Source organism: Mustelus asterias, chromosome 9, assembly GCF_964213995.1.
Source record: "Mustelus asterias chromosome 9, sMusAst1.hap1.1, whole genome shotgun sequence".
Lineage (NCBI taxonomy): Eukaryota > Metazoa > Chordata > Chondrichthyes > Carcharhiniformes > Triakidae > Mustelus > Mustelus asterias.
The window spans coordinates 120,613,585-120,630,502 of NC_135809.1; the positions used below are offsets into that span (position 1 = coordinate 120,613,585).

A 16,918-nucleotide genomic window follows, 5' to 3' on the forward strand; every position below is an offset into this window, starting at 1 on the left:
AGTCTTTTTCCTTGTGCTGTGATCCTTTAGATAAGGCATTAAGCTGAAGTCCCACCTGTCTTTTTTTATTCACTTATGGGATGTGGGCATCGCTGGCGAGGCCAGCATTTATTGCCCATCCCCAGTTGCCTTTCAGTAGGTGGTGGTAAGCTGCCTTCTTGAACCACTCCAGACCCTGAGGTGTAGGTGCACCCACTGTGACATTAGGAAGTAAGTTCCAGGATTTTGGCCCAGTGACAGTGAAAGAACGACAATATATTTCCAAATCAGGTTGGTGAGTAGAAACATAGAAACTCTACAGTGCAGAAGGAGGCCATTCGGCCCATCGAGTCTGCACCGACCACAATCCCACCCAAGCCCTACCCCCACATATTTACCCGCTAATCCCTCTAACTACACATCTCAGGGACAATTTTTAACCTGGCCAATCAACCTAACCCACACATCTTTGGACTGGAGTCTTCCAGACATAATGGATCCCATGGCATTATTGAAAGAGGAGAAGGGAGTTCTCCCATTCCCGTAAATAATACTTCTCCCTCAATCAATACCACTAAAAATAGACAAATTGGTCATTTACTTCACTCGATGTCTGTGTGACGTCCCTGGGTGAAAATTGGCTGTTACGTTTGTCTACATACTAACTGTGATCACACTTCAACAAAATCTATGATTGGCTGTGAATTGTTGAAGATGTGAAAAGTGCTCTGTGCATGCAAACAATTTCTTCTTTCTCGACAAAATATTCATTAAAGTCCCAATCTTCCCCAAAAATAAACTTGCCACATTTTACATAAGTGTACTGGATATCAGTTACTTTATGTTTTGGAATATTTTAAGTCTGTTTTGAGCCAATTTGGTGAACAGTTCTGTGCCCCACGTGGAACTTTAAGAATGATAATAAATGAAATATGAATCAAGTGTATTTTCTCGGAATACTGGCTGTGTTCCTCCAGATATATTTCAGCAAACACCAACAAGGATGCATTTTTAGATTATTTGCTGCCCATTCAAGATTGTTCATAACTTTAGGTTTCAAGGTTGGCCATTTTATCAATGTGTCATTTGTCAAGTAAGGAGCCATATTGTCAACTAAGATGGACATTGTTAACCATGATGAAAACATACAACTTCCATGCTTCTAGTCTTGGAAAGTTGACTTTCATGTGTTACTTCCAATCGGTTTGAACATACGTCAATTTGTAACAGCATTTGGAATTTTGTCCTTCTTTGCTGGAGGGATGGAGTTTAAAATGGGGGAGGTTATGTTGTAGCTGTATAAGGTGCTGGTGAGGCCACACCTGGAGTACTGTGTACAGATTTGGTCTCCTTACTTGAGAAAGGATAAACTGGCACTGGATGGAGTGCTAAGGAGATTCACTAGGTTGATTCCAGAGTTGAAAGGGTTGGCTGATGAGAGACTGAGTCGACTGGGACTATACTCATTGGAATTCAGAAGAATGAGGGGGCCCTTACAGAAACATATAAGATTATGAAGGGAATAGATAAGATAGAAGCAGGGAGGTTGTTTCCACTGGCAGGTAAAACTAGAACTTGTTTAAAATTCATTCCTGGGACATGGACCAGCATTTCTTGCCCATCCCTAATTGCCCAGGGGCAGCTGAGAGTCAACCACATTGCTGTGATCTGGAGTCACATGTAGGCCAGACCAGGTAAGGGTGGCAGATTTCCTTCCCTAAAGAACATTAGTGAACCAGGTAGGTTTTTCCAACAGTCGACAATGGTTTCATGGTCATCAGTAGATTCTTAATTCCAGATATTTTTTATTGAATTCAAATTCCACCACCTGCCGTGGTGGGATTTGAACTCAGGTCCCCAGAACATGAGCTGAGGTTCTGGATTAACAGTCTAGCGATAATACCACTAGGCCATTGCCTCCCTGGGGGACAACTCAGGGGCATGGCCTCAAAATAAGGGGGAGCAGATTTAGGACTGAGTTCACCCAAAGGATTGTGAATCTGTGGAATTCGCTGCCCAGTGAAGCAGTTGAGGCTACCTCATTGAATGTTTTTAGGGCAAAGATGGATCAATTTTTGAACAGTAAAGGAATTAAGGGTTATGGGAGCAGGCGGGTAAGTGGAGCTGAGTCCACGAAAAGATCAGCCATGATCTCATTGAACAGCAGAGCAGGCTCGAGAGGCCAAATGGCCTACTCCTGCTCCTAGTTCTTATGTTCTTGTTGTATATAACCCGATGGATCACATTTTCACAGTTTAACAGGATCTGAGGCCACATTAATGAGTTACTCTGATACTGACTTTGGACATTGCAGTCAGATTTGGTCAGTCAATCTCTCCAGGCCAGTGGAGATGAAAAAATAGGAGAAAATCTCTCTGAGTGCTAATAGACTCAGGACAACTTCACAAAACTACAAAGGCACCCAAAGGAGGGACAAAATAGTGATCACATTCTTAGAAGTAAATCACAAACAGGAGGCAGATTTTGCTGAGTGAGAAGGGAAAGAATAAATAAATAAGAAGTAATTCCTACAAATCCACCATGGAAGCTACAGGTAATGATGAATATTTTATTACATCAATGACTGAAAATAAGAGGGCTCAGGGAGGGAAGCACACAGCACGTTACTTGTATCTTAGTGAAACAGAGTAAATGAGGAGAAATGTTAGCGCGCTGAAGGATTGTTAAGATACAGAACACACGATCTGAAAGGGTGGTGGAATCTGATTGCATTGGAGTTATCAAAAGACAATTGGACATGTACTAATTTGCAAGGTTGTGGGGAAAGATTTGGGGTGTGGGACAGCTCTTTCAAAGAGTGGGCATGACCAGATGAATGGCCTCTTTCTGTAAGACTCTATGGGCGGGACTTTCCAACGGCGCAAAATTGCCCAAGACCACAAAATCCCGGTCAACGGACCTTTGCATGGTCCATTTCCTGCCCACTACAATTCCCGTGGCGGGCAGCATGGGAAAATTCTGCCATATGATTCTGTGATCATATACAAGGATTCTAATTAACTAAGTAAAGGCAATATAAATATTCTATTTAGTTGCTTGTGTGTTTCAATGCTAGTGAGGGGTGTAATTTTTTTTAAACCCTTGAGTCAGTCACGTGATCTATTGCTTCAATAAATTTGATAGAATAAAGGACCATCACTATTACCATTAAGCTGTCGCGGTTATATAGTAAAAATCTAAAACCTACATTCTCAACTTTGCACACTTGGACAATGTTATGAAAGACATGCTATTTAAATTACCCCAACAGGTTTTTGTTTAAATTGCTGTAAGCACTTCCTTGTGCAGAACCCTTGCTTCTTGTGCCAATTGATCAATCTAATCAATATTTAGCAGTTTAAAACACTTAATTATTTCCTGTGCTTTGTCTACAATTGGCAACCTGATGCCAGCTATCAATAAAACATGGGTTCATAGCCAAGGTTTTGCATTTCTGTTTTATTTAATTATGTTAATTGAGGGAAGATTGTTGGTCTGGGTGCAGGGAATCTGTGCACAATATGCTTCTTTCATTTGTTGACTGAACAACATGTTAGTGACGGACACTGGGAGAACGTGCTACTCTTTTCGAAGCGTGTGACCTTCACCAGCCACTTCAGTGTCTCATCCAATGGATTGCATTTCCCCTCAAAACTGGAGCATCAATCTCGAGCATGCACTTGCGTGACAGCTGTGGCTCAGTTTGTAGCACACTTCCCTCTGAGCCAGATGGTTGTGAGTTCAAACCCAACTCCAGATTCCTGAACACAGCAATCAAGGCTGACACTCCAGTTCAATACTGGGGGTGTGCTGCGCTGTTGGAGATATGACGCAATAAACTGAAGCCCCCACCTGGCCTCTCAGGCAGAAATAGAAGATCCCATGATGCTAATTTGAAGAAAAGCAAGGGTGTCCATGTGCCCTGACCAATATTTATCCCTCAGTCAACATCCGAAAAAGACATGTTATCTGGTCATTATCCCAGTATTTTTCTTGTGGGAGCTGGCTGTGAGTAAATTGGCTGCTAGCTGTGTTTCCTCATTACATCAGCAACTACAACTGCCACATTGGCCGTAAAGAACTTTCAGATGTCTGGTAGTCACGAAAGGCACTATATAAATGCAAGTCTTTTTATCTTCTGGAGTGTACCTGGACTTGATTTTGTGGCAAATTTGCTGCCGATGGAATTCAGTTAATCGACCCTAAGTTGTGCCTTCAGTCTGCAATCACATAGACAGTATGTACAATAAGGTGTTTCATAAATACAATTTCTTACGTTATCCCATAACTGATACATTGCTCATTCCAGCCAGAATGAGTTAAATTCCCTATTCGGTGGGCGACACGGTGGCACAGTGGTTAGCACCGCTGCCTCACAGCGCCAGCGACCTGGGTTCAATTCCGGCCTTGGGTGACTGTGCGGAGTCTGCACATTCTCCCCGTGTCTGCATGGATTTCCTCCAGGTACTCTGCTTTCCTCCCATAGTCCAAAGATGTGCAGGTTAGGTGGATTGGCCACATTAAATTGCCCCTAAGTGTCAGGGGGATTATTGGGTTAAATACATGGGGTTATGGGGATAGGGCCTGGGTGCGATTGTTGTTGGTGCAGGCTCGATGGGCCGAATGGCCTCTTTCTGTAGGGATTCTATGAACTTTAAGCACTTGCCAAAGTCTTCTGCAAACCATGTGATTCCACCCAAGCAGTCTCCGGTTCCTCCATTTCTCTCCTTATTTCAATCCACACCAACATAAGGTTGCCAGTTATCATCCTACTAATATACTATATGGTAAATTTGGAACGATTTGTCACAAAGGGACAGAAATTTAGATCGGGCGCTCGGTATTCAGCCATATTGAAGTCAGTGAAACTGAATATCGTATGTCTGGGACATACAATGCGTTCTGCACGACCAGCCACAGTAGACCTTTAGTCCAAAGTGACTGAACGGGTTTTGGGATGGAAGGTGCATAATATTGAATCCATGAGCACAATGGACCAATGGATAAGAGGGAGCTGATGGCGTAATGATATTGTCACTGTACAAGTAATCCGGAGATCCAGGGTAATGCTCTGGGGGCCTGGGTTCGAATCACATCCATGGCAGATGGTGAAATTTGAATTCAATAAAAAAAATCTGGAATTAAAAGAGTCTAACAATGACAATTAAACCATTGTCAAAAATCTATCTGGTTCACTAATGTCCTCAAGGGAAGGAAATCCGTTGTCCTTACCTGGTCTAGCCCATATGTGACTTCAGATCCATAGCCAGACTCTTCATGCCCTCAGGGATGGCCAATTAAATGTTGACCCAGCCAGCAACATCCACATGCCATGAATGAATAAAAGAACAACTGAACTGTTGATACCAACACACAAAACAGCACACGTTACTTGCAAGAGTGATCTGCAGCATTTTACAGAGATGTTGGGGCAAACTTTACCGTTCTGCCCGCCACAGGAATCGGAGTGGGCGGAGCATGGGAAAGATCCATTGATCTCGGACGGGATTTTCTGGTTTCAGGGTAACAAGGCCAGAAAAACCCACCCATTATTCCTGACTCAGAGCATTGGTATTTAGTGACTGACCTTAATGTTATCAAAACGTCCACTCCCCCCACCTCCCCCCCCCCATTCCCAGAGAGACCGGATGGGATTTTCCAGCCGTGATTTTCCAGCTGGACTCACCCCAAAATCAGAAAAAAGCACCCAAGGTCAACAGACCTTTGCATGGTCCCACCCACCCCTCCGCCCCCCCCCTCGCCGGACCTCTACGATTCCCATGGCAGGCGGGAAGGGAAAATTCCCCCCACCATTTTTTCAGGACGGAGACTGAAGAGGTGGATAGGGAGCAGCTGAAGTCCTTGATTGAAGGGTCAGTTCCGAGGGGACACAAGTTAAAAGTGAGGGGTGGGAGGTTTAGGGGAGATTTGAGGAAAATCTTTTTTACCCACAGGGTGGTGATGGTCTGGAATGCACTGCCTGGGAGGGTGGTGGAGGCGGGATGCCTCACATCCTCTAAAAAGTACCTGGATGAGTACTTGGCACGCCATAACATTCAGGGCTATGGGCCAAGTGCTGGCAAGTGGGATTAGGTGGGCAGGTCAGGGCCTTTCATGCGTCGGTGCAGACTTGATAGGCCGAAAGGCCTCTTCTGCACCGTAGTAATCTGTGATTCTGTGAGGTGTTTTCCAGTTTGGAGGATTTGCAACAGATTGTTGCTTCAGTTCAAGATCCCAAAGTTCCATTGCTGGATCTAAGTGCTGCACAGCCCATCTAGAAATAAGAAAGAACTTCTGCTCCTCAACATTTTGAGCTTTAATGTGACTAAAATATAATTCCAATCGTTGGGATTGATCTGTTTTGGAAGAAATAAACAGTGATTCATCTAATGGTGATACCTCATTCTCGCACAATGTCACAGTCAACCCAGTGATCTTGCAGCTGTGTGTCCATCGTCCGAGATGTTCTATAATTTTGTTAAATGATGTCACGGTAGACATTGTTCAACCAACCACGACACTCATACAGATCTCGCAATGCATTTGCCATTGCAGAGATATCACCCCCTCACCCCACCCCCCCCTGCCCCCGCACCCCCAAACCCCCACCCTGCAAAACAGGGTCAGCAAGATTCCAACACAAGTTGTGCGTAGTGTATAAAAAATGAATAGAAGCTCTTTCCGCATTAACAAATTTTAAGAGGCAATGACTTAAGATAATTCTTCACCTAAAGCCCCCTCCCGCCACTATGATAGGGAAAATTTAACATGGCCAATGCACCTAACCAGCACGCCTTTCGGACTGGGGGAGGAAACTGGAGCACCCAGAGGAAAGCCCGGGGAGAATGTGCAGACTCTGCACAGATAGTGACCCAAGCCAGGAAACGAACCCGGGTCCCTGGCACTGTGAGGCAGCAGTGATAACCGCTGTGCCACCACCGTGCCGCCCGTGATATACTACCTGAGTAAAGATCGGGCTGAATTTTACAGTTTCTGCTGGGGATAAGGGAGGCGGAATGAAGGGTCCTCGGTCCGCTCATTCCCATCCCCTCCATTTCAGCACCTCGGATCAAGCTTCACCTGGCTAATTAGCTGTCAGCTGATGGGAATGTCAGCAGGAATGTGAATTCGAGGCTCCACACTCAATCTAGGATGGGACATCCGGTGTGAGAGCAGTTAGGCAATAAAGCAGTAGTTGGTTTCAATTTAAAGACCCCTTTCCCTCTCACTCTCCTTAATTGTTATATCCGCTTATAAAAATTAACTAATGGAAGGTCTACAAACAGCGAAAAGCTGCCACCTTCAGCTGTAGACTCTGCTGCTAAATATTTGCATTCACCTTGAAGCTACCACCTCAAATTGGTAGAAATCAATGTTCTTTTCCCGTGTGATTGACTTTTTAACAAGCTCAATAGCGAGCAGGTTTCCAACATTCGACCTCCATGTTATTGGAGACTGGAGGGATGACACCAGATTGCCAACTCAGTATTATTATGCTATTTTGTTTTTTTTTATTTCTGGGACACAGGTGTCACTGGCTGCCCAGTATTTATTCCCCATCCCTAGTTCTCCTTAAGCTGGGCCATTTCAGAGGGCAGTTGAGAGTCAACCACTTTGCTGTAGCTTTGGAGTCACATGTAGGCCAGACCAGGTAAGGACGGCAGATTTCCTTCCCTAAAGGACATTAGTGAACCAGATGGGTTTTTACAACAATTGACAATGGTCAACAGTAGATTCTTAATTCCAGGTATTTTTTTATTGAATTCAAATTCCACCATCTGCCGTGGCGGGATTCGAACCCGGGTCCACAGAATATTTGCTGACTTTCTGAATTAATAGTTTAGTGATCATAGCGATAATACCACTCGGCCATCGCCTCCCCATATTTCATATAAGTGTGGGAGTGTGTGTACATGTGTGTGTGTATGTGTGTATGTGTGTGTGGGGGGCGGGGGGGGGGGGTTCGGCCTGTTCGATTGTCCACAAAATCCAGTCCATGGCCTCTCCTTACTGTGCAGTAGAGAGCCACTCAGCCCATTGTGCTTAATCTGTCTCCTTGAAAGAATGATCCAATTGGTTCCACTCCCCAGCTCTTCCACACCTTGTGGATTCATCCAATTTCCTTTTAAAAGTTATTATTGAATCTACCACTGTCCTTTCAGACAGTGCATCATTCCAGATCATTGTATCTCACTGTATAATAATGTCATTATCTCTCCGATGGGGCCCTTTATCAATTTTGTTATTTACTTCATCAAAACCCATTCGGATTTTGAAAACACCTATGAATTCTGCCTTTAAGCTTTGCTGTTCTAAGGGGAGCAGCCCCAACTTCCCCCTGACGGTTAGGAATTGGCTCCTGCTGCCTCGGGGCTAAAGGGATCAAGGAAAATGGGGGGAAGGCAGGATCAGGATATTGAATTTGATGATCAGTCATGATCAAAGTGAATGACGGAGCAGACTCGAAGGGCCGAATGGCCTACTCCTGCTTCTAGTTTCTATGCCTCTATGTTTCTTCCGTCAGGAAAAAGAGACAAATCTGAGGTCACGTACCAACTGACTCAAGACAGTTTCTTCCCTGCTGCCATCAGACTTTTGAATGGACCTACCTTGTATTAAGTGACAGTAGCTATGACTGTAACACTACATTCTGCACCCTCTCCTTTCCTTCTCTATGAACAGTAAGCTTTGTCTGTATAGTGTGCAAGAAACAATACTTTTCACTGTATATTAATACATGTGACAGTAACAAAATCAAATCAAATCAAAAAATCATTTGCCAATCACATGGCTGATGAATGGGCCCGGACCATGCTTGAAGAGTTCACTAGAAACCTAAGATCTGAGGCTGATCCAAAATTGGGCCTCGGTCCTCAGGGCTATGAGCATGATTTCAGTGAGCGGCCAGAGGCAGCTGGCTTCCCATCGCCCCATTGCTTTGGAGTTGGTTTCTGGGCTGACAACAATCCACAGTTAGCAGCAGCTTGGGGTGATGTGGGGGGATGGGTTGGGGAAATGGGAGAGGGAAAGTGAGCGTGTGCCAGCGGTGGTCCTCAGGATCACTATGGAGCTGGGGAAGGCTCTACTGGCTCCATAGGAAGGGCACATTAAGATTGACAGTCACCTTTGTTAGCATTAGGCCTGGTATTAGCATATGCAAGGGGCCTTGGCCTAGTTTAAGGCAGCTGCCTAGTCACCTGAGCCAAAGTCCCAGAGGTCATAGTTTGGAACCCTCGGTGCAGAATAACGCACCGACATTTGGACCTTTTTGCCCCGGTTTCACGCTTGAAATATGTGATGACAAGATCCAATTCCGCCAATGCCGCCCCCCCCCGTCCCCTCGCCCCCCCCCCGTCCCCTCGCCCCCCCCCGTCCCCTCGCCCCCCCCCGTCCCCTCGCCCCCCCCATCCCCTCGCCCCCCCCCCATCCCCTCGCCCCCCCCCCATCCCCTCGCCCCCCCCCCATCCCCTCGCCCATCCCCTCGCCCCCCCCCATCCCCTCGCCCCCCCCCCATCCCCTCGCCCCCCCCCCATCCCCTCGCCCCCCCCCATCCCCTCGCCCCCCCCCATCCCCTCGCCCCCCCCCCATCCCCTCGCCCCCCCCCCATCCTCTCGCCCCCCCCCCATCCTCTCGCCCCATCCTCTCGTCCCCCCCCCCCCCATCAAACTTGACTTATGAACCAACTCCTGCAAAATGTTACCTCCAGAAATGGCAATGCCCTAACATTTCAGAGATCAACTGCCTGGCTTTAGTGCCTTGGCAGCAGTTCAGAGTTTTTGACTCTCTGTTCTTATTCTTTATTCATTCGTGGAACATGGGCATCACTGACTGGCTTGTATTTATTGCCCATCCTTAGTTGCCCGAGTCAACCACCATCGACAATGGTTTCATGGTCATCATTAGACTCTTAATTCCATATTTTTTTTGAATTGAATTCAAATTCCACCATCTGTATTGGTGGAATTCGAACCTGAGTCTCCAGAACATCAGCTGAGTTAATACTCTTGTAATACTGCCTCCCCGTATTCAGATTAGGGTGTCTCCAGGCGAGACAGTTTAGACCTGAACTTGAATGGGCAGTTCTTGCACACTCCCATATGAAGCATCTACTTTCTACAAATAGCACTTGAAACATCATGGAGTAAGGGAAGAAGATTTGGATGGGTGTCCTCATCACATTAACAACTCTAACCTTTGATTGTTGCAAATCTATGCCCTGTTAAGTAATCGCAGATCAAAGCTCAACTATCAGCATTGTTCTCATTCTGCTCCATGGTGGGACAGTCGGAGAGCAGCACAAGATCAGAACTAATTAACTCCTTGCCCTATTTTGATGCATAAAATGCAAGAGACTTCCTTTCCCATCAGCATTGGTTGATATAGGCAAGTTCCAATACAGAGGATTTCAGGCATAACCAGTGTGTTACTGTTTGATGTTCGCTACATATGCACCTCATGTGTCAGGGTCAGCATGGTGCATTTTGAAAAGGAGCATTTATGGAACGTCTTTCATCTCCTCACAATGTCCCAAGTGCTTTGTAGTTCACAAATTACTTTTGAAGTGAAGCTATAGTTCATTTCAGGCAAACTTGGAGGCCAGTTTGCACACAGCATGACCCACAAACAACATTGAGGTTCCTGACCGTTCAGACCTGTTACTGATAGTGCTGATTGAGGGAAAAGTGTTGACCAGGACACGAAGAGCTCAATGCTCTCCTTCCAATTCGGTCAGAAGATTTTTTTTTCCATCCAAACAGAAGGTTAGATAGGGCTTTGTTTTTAATCTCGGTCTACTCTGAAAGCTTGCATTTCTGCCAATAGAAACATAGAAACTAGAAGATGGAGTAGGCCATTTGGCCCTTTGAGCCTGCTTTGCCATTCATTTTGATCATGGCTAATGATCGAATTCAATATCCTGATCCCCCTTCCCCCCCATATCCCTTGATCTCTTTAGCCCCAAGAGCTATATCTAATTTCTTCTTGAAATCAGACACCGTTTTGGCCCCAGCTGTGGTAGTGAATTCCACACATTCCCCACCTTCTGGGTGAAGAAATTTCTCCTCACCTCAGTTCTAAAAGGTTTATCCTCAAACTATGACCCCTAGTTCTGGACTCCCCCACCATTGGGAATATTCTTTCTGGACCTACCCTGCCTATCCTGTTAGAATTTTATAAGTTTCTATGAGAGCCCCTCTCACTATTCTAAACTCCAGTGAATATAATCCTAACCGACTTAGTCTCTCCTTATATGACAGATCTGCCATCCCAGGAATCAGCCTGATAAACCTTCGCTGTACTTTCACTATAGCAAGGACTCCCTTCCTTAGATAAGGACATCAAAACTGCACACAATTCTCCTCAAAAATGCCCTATACAATTGCAGCAAAACATCGCTATCCCTATACTCAAATTCTCTCGCTATGAAGGCCAACATACCATTTGCCTTCTTTACTGCCTACTGTACCTGCACACTTACTTTCAGCATTGAGGAACACCAAGGTCTCGCTAAGTATCCATCTCTTTCCCATTCAAGTAATAATCTGCCTTCCTATTATTGCTACCAAAGTGGATAACCACACATTTATTCACATTATACTGCATCTGCCATGCACATGCCTGCACTGTCCAAATCACACTGAATGTAGCATGCTCTTGGTAATACACTGACGTGTCAGTCCAGCTTGTGTGTTCAAGTCTCTGGAGTAGGACCTGAACCCGTGACCTGTGACGTAGGAAATGCTCCCAGCTGAGCCAGGTTTGCACTACATTGGAAAATGAGAAAACAATTTGACCCGCATTGAAACAAAATTTTTTCCCACAGTTCTTTAAGAACATTTTTAAACCAAAATGATATTCGGTGCAGGCTGTAGCTTAGTTGGTAGCACTCTCGCCTCTCCATTGCAAGTCACTAATGTCAAGCCCCTCTCCAGGACTTGAGCACAAAAATCAAACCTAACACTCTGGTGCTGCACTGTCAGAGGTACTGTCTTTTGGATGTGACATTGAACCTGTCTGCCTAATCGGGTGTTGTAAATATCCCATGGCACTATCTTGAAGAGAGTCAAAAGGAGAGGATTATCCCCCAGCCAACAATATTTCCATCAATCAACATCAATATTGGCTCATTATCTCATTGCTCCTTGTGGGATCCTGCTGTGTGCACATTGGCAGCATTGCTTTCTGCATTACAACAGTCACGACACTTCCAAAGTATCTCATTGGTTGTAAGGCATTTTGGGATGTCCAGTGATTATGATAAACAGTGTAAAAGTGATGGTCTGTATTGCTCAAGCACTCTGTCTGTGTGGGCTTTGAGGTATTTGATCAGCATATAACCTAACACTGCCCAATGTATATGTGCACAGTTGAAATTAGTGCAAGTTAACTCTGGGCGCTCTGACAAGTAAAGAAACCTTAAAAAACGTGTTGCTTTCTGGTTGGTTAACCCACTCAATGCCTGTGGCAGTCTTTCCCCATTCAAACAGTAAATAAACTGTACAGCTTTGTATTCTGAATATGCTGGATTAATAAATACTCTTAATGTTCCCTCAGCTGCCTTTACAAGATGCAAACAGAAATTTTGTGCAAATGTTCCACATAAAGCTACTTCACAGTTATTTCACAGTGGCACAATGTTAGCACTGCTGCCTCACAGCGCCAGGGACCCGGGTTTAATTCCTGGCTTGGGTCACTGTCAGTGCGGAGTCTGCACATTCTCTCCATGACTGCGTGGGTTTCCTCCGGGTGCTTTAGTTTCCTCCCACAGTCCCGAACGGCGTGCTGGTTAGGTGCATTGGCCATGCTCAAAAATTCTCCCTTACTGTACCCGAACAGGCGCCGGAATGTGAGATTCTCACAGTAACTTCACTGCAGTGTTAACCTCAGCTTATGACACTAATAAATAAACTTTAAACTTAAAGACTTAATCGTCCTTTAAGGGGTTAATGTCTGCAAGAATGTGCAGACTGAGTGTTTATTTACATAGGTGAGTATCCAATCTAAAATCAATCTTAGTCTCATTTTGCATAAGGATTGAATCTCGTTACTTGGGTGGTTTGTTAATTATTTTTTGGGGGGTGGAGGAAATCTACATTTGTTCTGATCGATGCCCCATTTCCCTGATGCTAATTCAATTATGTAAAGATCATACTTCTGAAAAATCTGCTTGATGACGGCAAGCCAGTTACCACGTTATTAGCAGTGTGGGCTGTCAAATGATCATGTGAGATTCTTGCAGCACGCAGCACTCAATAACAGGATATAAAGCAGGCGAAAAAACACACAGACACACACACACCCACCCCATACAGTGCTGGGCAGCCGTCGCAGGTTTAGGTAGCTTAAGGCAGCGAAGGAGAGGAAATGCTCCCTCACTTTCCCTCGGGTTGGTTCCCCTTGGGCTTCAGTAGAAGATGCATCTGGTACATGCACTGTGGGAGGATATCGGTGCTGTTCAAAATCACACGCAGTTTCCATTCCTCAGAGTCGCAGCTGACATGTGATCACTCATTCATTCAGTCAGTCATTCACAGCCAACCGGGCACTCTGTTCCTTTAAGTTGCATCACGTTTATTTCGATTTATTTCTGCCCCCACCACCACCTCCTCCTCCTCCCCCCTCTGCCTCCAGATCTTCATTCCGCCCAGCCTCTGTGGATGTTTTTTATTTCTTTTTTAAATGCACCCCTTATCCATTTGATGAATGTCCTCTTGGCATGATGCACAGGCTGGTGAAAGCAGCGGCTGTGCTGGGCTCGAATAATGGGCGCTATCTTCTGGATTCCCTTTACAGCGACTGCATCATTGAGGAGAAGACTGTTGTCCTGCAGAAGAAAGACAATGAGGGCTTTGGATTTGTACTCCGTGGGGCAAAAGGTGAGCCTTTTTTCTCTATATCGATTCGAGCTGTCGTTTGTGGGGGGGAAGGATGCTGTACAAATCCTACTCCAGAATTCTGCTCTTGCTTGTTTTCATCTTGATTATTGTAAATAAAAGAAATGAAGATTTGGCTGTTTTTTTTAACGTGAACTTGGTTAATTTTTTTGTAATTAAAAATGTCAATTACATCTGATGTGCAATATCTGTCTCTGATATGCAATAGCACCCTGGCAGATTTCCCCTCTCTCTCTCTCTTCTCATGGTCTTTGCCTCTTTGCCACAGCTGATACACCGATTGAGGAATTTACGCCAACTCCAGCCTTTCCTGCGCTTCAATACTTGGAGTCAGTGGATGAGGGTGGAGTAGCATGGCAGGCTGGATTGAGAACGGGTGATTTCCTGATCGAGGTAGGCCAATGATCAGTTCCACTGTTCTGCTACTGTTGCCATTGCATTCCCTTCTTGTGCTGTGCACGTGAAAGTTGTCCTTGTGCAATGGGCTCCTTCAGTTTGCACCCCCGCCAACTTCGATGAAAGCTTTAATAATAGCATTGTCACAATATGTTATTGTGAGTGAGTAAATATTGACTTGTTTTCTATAGCCCTGAGGCAAAAATCTTTAATATAAAAATAATTCTTGTCTTTCTGCAAATGTGCTCTGGCTGTGTTTACATGGATTGGACATCTTGGTTTGAAGTTTTGAAGTGGTGGCAAGTGACAAGTATAAAGTTGTGATTTGTTTTGGATTAATAATGTTTTTTTCCCTGTGTGCATACTTTGCATATGTCTGGGTTTTTTTTAAAGTCGGTTAACTTCATGATATCTCAGCATGCCTGACTGAAATGGTGGCCTATTCTCCAAGTCTATGGCTGTGGAGGGTGTTGGTAAAACTATTTAGCTTCCCATCAGTTGCCCTGAAGTGGTGGGCCACATGCTTGTTTTACAATTGTATGACTTATTAGGGTACCAAGAGTTAGTAGCAGTGTGTGTGGGTCTTTCATGATGTATAGGTCAGCTTAAATAGGCTTGACAAGTTCCCTTCCCTGAAGGTTCATCAGTAAACCAATGCTTTCGTTTCTAATAGATGCTTTCAATACCGTGTTGCATGGCTGTTTCTGATCAGACTGGTTGAGCACCTGTAGATTTTTTTTCCCCCACTTTCAGAGAGCTAAGACTCATTAAAATTTCCATGTCAAACACTTCCACTCAATTGACATGGCAATTAAATATAAAAAAGTAACTTGTCATTGCAGCAAAGTTGATATAAATGTTTAATTCAATTTGAGAATTCATTAAAAAAGATAAATAGGTTTTTAAAGTTCTTTCTTAGGAAGGCGCAGTTTTTCATTTCTCTTGGAATGTGGGTGTCACTGGCCGGGCCAGTATTTTATTGTTCATCCCTAATTGCCCTTGAAGGTGTTGGTGAGCTGCTTTTTTTTTTCCTGAACTAGTGCAGGGATTTCCATAGTGCTGTTAGAGTTCCAGTATTTTGACCCAGCAACAGTGAAGGAATGGTAATTCTCCCACAGTCCAAAGATGTGTGGATTAGGTTGATTGGCCACAGTAAATTGCCCCTTTAGTGTCGGGGGGATTAGCAGGGTGAATCAGTGGGGTTATGGGGATATATAGGGGCTGGGTGGGATTGTTGTTGGTGCAGACTCAATGGGCCTAATGGCCGACTACATGTTAGTGATTTTACAGTTCCAAATAGGGATGGTGTGCGGCTTGGAGGGAAACTTGCAGGTAATGGTGTTTCCATGTGTCTGCTACCCTTTGTCCTTGGAGATAAGAGGTCACAGGTTTGGAAGATGCTGTGGCAAGGAACCTTGGCATTATAAGTGGTATGCACTGCAGTGGTAGTGAATGTTTAAGGGGGTGGATACGGTGCCAGTCGGGTAGGTTGCTTTCTCCTGGGTGGTGTGCTTCCTGCGTGGTATTGGAGTTGCACCTATCCTGGCAAGTAGAGCCTATGGTAATGGAAGAAACCAAGTTATGAAAAATTAAACTGAGAGGGTGAACTTGGAGGAAAATGATAGATCTAAGATAAGCTCATTAAACAACCTCAACCGTGGGAATTTCTGTCATTCTCAATGCTGTCCACTTAAAAATACCTGAAGTGAACATTGTTGACATAAGAATGTAGAATGCCTAATGAGAATATTTGGCATGAATGAACATCTCTGTCAGGCACGGGGAAGTACAGTTAAGCACGTGCCTTAGAAAGGAAGGGATTAGGAAGTAAGAAGCAAAAGTTATAAATGCTTCATGCCTCAATGCACTTAACAATTTTGTTAGGAGGTGTAGATTTCATCCAGCTAGTTAATTTCTGAAATGGTTTGCATTTGACTACTGTGCTGGGATCCACAATATTCTGTCCACCTGGTAGAACTAACAGCTTATCTGGTCCAAAACCTAAGCCGTTAAAGGCTTTAAATTGTTTTATGCACAAAACTTACAGCCTTTTTTGAATTGTTTCCTTGTATGGAACAAGACTTTGCATTATCCTGTGTTTAGTTGGGAACTATAAAACAAATCAACTATCCTTTTTATGTTTTATTTTATGGAGTAACGTGCACTTGATTATTACGAGAACTGATACTTTTTTTTTAATGTTTGCAGCCGAAATTGATATGTTTAAAACCACTACCTTGTGGCTGATGCACTGTATAGTTGGTTTATTTTCTGAATCCCAGCATCCATGCTCTGTATTCAGCCTCCTCATGTTCAGTATTCATTACGTCACACCCCCAGGTAACCCTTGCTGTGATGTGACTTTGCCAGTGAACACTGAGACAATTGGTGAACTGAGATCTCTGGTATTCACACGAGATGTAAGGGAGAACATTCTGTTAGAATAAAATGATTATCCATTTTAATTTGCTTCCCTGAGATTGAGTTGTCTTCAGACAGTTATTGCATTGGCAAAGCTTTGCTCTATTTTTTCCAATGAAATCATGCATTACATTTCCTGATGAACCGGATTTATTTTTTGGTCTCTTTCACTGCTACACTGCAGATTATTTTAGGATTTCGGCACTGTTGAATTATTTGTTGACATGGTG

General features: G+C 44.4%; 1 protein-coding gene across 1 annotated transcript in view; it reads left to right on the forward strand.

The window, feature by feature from the left end:
- Nucleotides 1-16,918, forward strand: part of LOC144499283 (SH3 and multiple ankyrin repeat domains protein 2-like) — a 427,127-nt gene that overhangs the window by 123,764 nt on the left and 286,445 nt on the right. Inside the window, exons 3-4 of the mRNA XM_078221398.1 lie at nt 13,771-13,853; nt 14,140-14,264. Coding sequence (XP_078077524.1) covers nt 13,771-13,853; nt 14,140-14,264 — 208 coding nt within the window. The remainder of the gene's footprint in view (nt 1-13,770; nt 13,854-14,139; nt 14,265-16,918) is intronic.